Here is a 3,726-nt window from a genome sequence, read left to right as displayed (position 1 = left end):
ATCATATGTGCAAGATTTGTTCCTCCCTTCCAACAAAGGCTTTTATCTCCGACTTGAAACAAATGAACCCAATAAACAAGTATAGTCTTAACAACTCCCTTAGCAGCCCGTACAAACGTGTACGACTTACGAGATACATGAACAGCATCAAGAAGCGTAGCCCAAAACATCCCATAGGTTGGTCAAAATGGTGCACAACCTTAGAAATAACAAGCATAAGCCCGAAAACCGAATGATCAAACACAAACATGACATCATGGATAGAGCCATCGATGAATTTCTTTCTTGATATCTTCACAACAATCTGTTGTATAGATTCACTGTTCATATAAATGAACAGCAAGAACCAATTTTTTATCACCTTAGGACCTTGTGGTGTGCCAAAGTACGAAAGGTCGCGCGGTATCTCTTGGTACTTTATATTATTAAAACGAAGACTGGACCCCAAAGCATGAAGAGCTGAAACCGTAGGTCTCAACCTACCGCACACGAGTGGAAATAAACCCCCAGTATCAATCCATTCACTAGTAGCATTATTATCATTTACCAATGTGTGCAAGCCAAAAGTTGAAATTGTTGACGACGCAACATTTCGTCTCTTGAGATACAGAACAACTTCATCACTAGAACAACAAAGACCTTCTGCCACTTCAATTAAATTTGCAACAACAGCTAGAAAATCTGATTTATCAGAAGGTCCTGTATCACATAAGTGTACAAAACTCATTATGTTATGCTCGATGATTCTGTCCAGTCGTTTGTTTGGTGACAATGCATAATGGGGAATTGTAATCAAACTGGCAGACCGATATAACTCGGTGGTAAGTGTTTCCACAGCTTTTCTAATGGGAGAATTCAGCACGATCCGATCTTTGTGAAACTTTCTAAGGACGCTACAAAACTTACGTGTAGATTGAGATATTGCAGAACAAGATAAAGAAGCGTTTGCTTCTGAATTCAGTAGGTGCGTTTGGAACAGAAACATTATTATATTATTAATACCAAGTTGAATAGAGGACAAAATAAGGGTTCTATATGATGCGAGAGGATCCGAAATATTATCCAAAATCAACAACTTAAGAGTAGAGAGTGCAAAATTCACCATGGTTGGAGCAATTAAAGTCGGCACAGGGTCTAAAAATGAATTACAAGACTTGTGCAAAGCAGGGACACTATTGTTAAACACACTAGTAATGCGAGCAAAGTAAGTTGTGTTAACAAAAAGTGGGCCGGGATCAAAAATAACAATATCCGAACTACCAACCTGAAATGTGAGTGTACTGACATCGGGAAGAGCGAATTTCATAGGAGATACCAGAACATGACTCGCAAGCAAACCCGGATTCCATACAAAGGAGTTTGTAATTAGGGAATCAACAACATATAGACAAGGTATAGCACGCCCAATCACAACAATATAATCTGATATATCAATGGTTTGATTGTCTTCACAGGCAATTTCAGTTGCAATATTATCTGGCATTTCATCAAACACCTGGAGGGCAGTAGTAACAGAGTTAGTTTGACTAGATGTAAACGAATGAGCGATAATGGAATTGGCATCATCAATCATATCTGGTTCCAGAAGTGGATCAACTACAGCTTGAGTGTGGTAAATCGAACATGCCTCAATGGCAATTGGATCGATGGAATTAGCATGAAACTGAGTAATCATTGCAGTAGTGAAATCATTCCAGGTAATGAAATCTGAGCTTCGACGCCAACCATTGAACCACAAGAATGGTTCATCATCAAATGATTCAATAACATACGGAAAGCGCTCATTATCGTAGATGGCGTAAAAGAGAAAATATCGTTCAGCTTGAGAGATCCATAGGTCGGGATTAGATCCAGTGAAACCGTGGATGTTCCTGTAGGAGTTCTTCCAAAGCCATCTATGCTAAGGATCAATGAAAGCACCAATGTTGTGTACTCAAAATAACACAACTAATTATACTCAAAGTAAGAAGTAATTAGCTATGATTATATTGATTAAACGAAGAATTACAATTGAGATATCAAATAAGAGAAGAGGATGGGATATCAGAAGTTACAGAAAGAGATGGGAAGAAGAAGCAGAACACACATAATCATCATATTCGTTATTCTAATCTTTGCCTCTTGTTCGCTTATATCATCAGAGCGTTCTTTTGACCATTTCACCTTGTTGGGCCATTGAATTGGATTGGGCTGTTTGGATATGATTTGGGCTAGATCCGGTTTCATAACACACATGTTGTGTAAACTTGGCTTTGTTACCCGATCGTGGGGGTGCGTACAACGATTCCATTATCGTTAACCCAAACAAGAACCCTGTCACAAATATAAATGAGAGGGATGATGGTTCCATCTAAGATTATCTGTGCGTCAACCAATCGGTTTTCATTCTCAATAGTGTTGGCTGCAGACTGTCCAGTCTCCCCAACAAGCTCTGGCCATGATGTTTTGCCTACAAACACACGAATTATAATACAACTTATATACTATACTCAATGATGCATTGTGGTTCAGTTGTCCATGCATTTTCTGAATATGCAAGCATGCTACATGCATACATGAGCAAAGTTACAAACATTCCCTCGTTCTTATACACACACAATGTACTAATCCATGCAGAAAGTGTGTGAAGTAGTTCTGGAATCTTTTATCATGTTTTTTCAATCACTAAGATTGATATATGGACAATATTGTAAGTAATGAATGATTAAAAATGGCTAAACGTGTAAAGAAAAAGCCACTTTTTTTTATTATTTGAATTAGGTTATCTAGTTTCATCAATTTTTGTAAACTTTTATCACTTCATTATTCTATAAAAAATTATACAAGAATATATTAATTTTAGTTTGTAACTTTGTATATAGTAATTTTTTTAAATGACTTAAGAAAAACATTGATAGCTATAATACGGCACGTAATACTTGTGTAGTACGTAACAAGTTAATTATAATATTGTGCAATTATGTGCATATGTTTGTTAACTATACATATGTATACACACGCGTCTAAAATACACATGTTGGATCCATGCTTGGTAGAGTCGTCCTCTTCGTAGAAGAACGGCCTCTACCCGCATATATAGAGAGAGATGAATATATGAATCGAATAATATATATACCTTGCTCAACTTGTTCACATGTTGTTGCCATGCTGCAATGCTTCCTTTAAGTCGTTTAAGGGTGATGTATTTGGTGTTGAGGTTTGTAGGAATTGATCACACTATTTATACACAAAATAGTTTGGTTGATTTTTGACTTTTTAAATAATTGTTTAATGTTTGGTAATTGAAGAAACACTAATCGACCCCGGGCAGATTACGGATAATCTGGGGGTTAAATAGATGTTTCCCACGAGGGTTAGGTCCGGCAAAGATGGTTATTCTTCAGATGACCTGCAAAACAGACACCGTGAGCTCGTCACTGAGAAGGGGGGGTACCTCCTTGTGACCACCCTCCGGCGTGAGAATCAGACTAGATTGCTCTTGAATATAAGTGTATATTAAGAGAAATGACTAGAGCAGATATATGAGATGATATGATAATAAGATGAGATACCGTTCCAAGGTGTTGGAGTATTTATAGCCGAAGGTAGGTGTCCAAGAAGGTACAGCCGGCTGTATAATATTCCTTTTCTACCAACTGTGGGCTACGCACGTGCCGTGCTGGTGGTTGGTGGGTAGGCAGCGGCTGATAGTGACATGGCCGGCTGTGTACTATTCCTTTTCCACCA

At 37.9% G+C, this 3,726-nt stretch overlaps 1 protein-coding gene across 1 annotated transcript; it reads right to left on the bottom strand.

The window, feature by feature from the left end:
* Nucleotides 1-2,233: 2,233 nt before the first annotated feature.
* On the bottom strand, nt 2,234-3,204 carry LOC143601465 (glu S.griseus protease inhibitor-like). The gene is made up of 2 exons (XM_077078867.1): nt 3,116-3,204; nt 2,234-2,449 (listed from the first exon to the last, which is right to left on the bottom strand). The coding sequence occupies exons 1-2, from the start codon at nt 3,144-3,146 to the stop codon at nt 2,256-2,258; spliced, it is 225 nt and encodes a 74-aa protein (XP_076934982.1). The 5' UTR covers nt 3,147-3,204; the 3' UTR covers nt 2,234-2,255.
* Between the last annotated feature and the right edge of the window lie 522 nt (nt 3,205-3,726).

Source organism: Bidens hawaiensis, unplaced genomic scaffold (genome assembly GCF_021521415.1).
Source record: "Bidens hawaiensis isolate Kalapana, Puna unplaced genomic scaffold, B.hawaiensis_p1.1 tig00056336_1, whole genome shotgun sequence".
NCBI lineage: Eukaryota > Viridiplantae > Streptophyta > Magnoliopsida > Asterales > Asteraceae > Bidens > Bidens hawaiensis.
The sequence above is the reverse complement of the archived record's forward strand: the minus strand, read 5'-3'. Positions and strand labels throughout refer to the sequence as shown.

Excerpts from the sequence above, each read along its gene's own strand:
- LOC143601465 (XM_077078867.1), bottom strand. The coding sequence starts at position 3,146 with ATGGCAACAACATGTGAACAAGTTGAGCAAG. Across the intron at positions 2,450-3,115 it reads ATGTGAACAAGTTGAGCAAG|GCAAAACATCATGGCCAGAG; the intron begins GTATATATATTA and ends GTGTGTTTGTAG.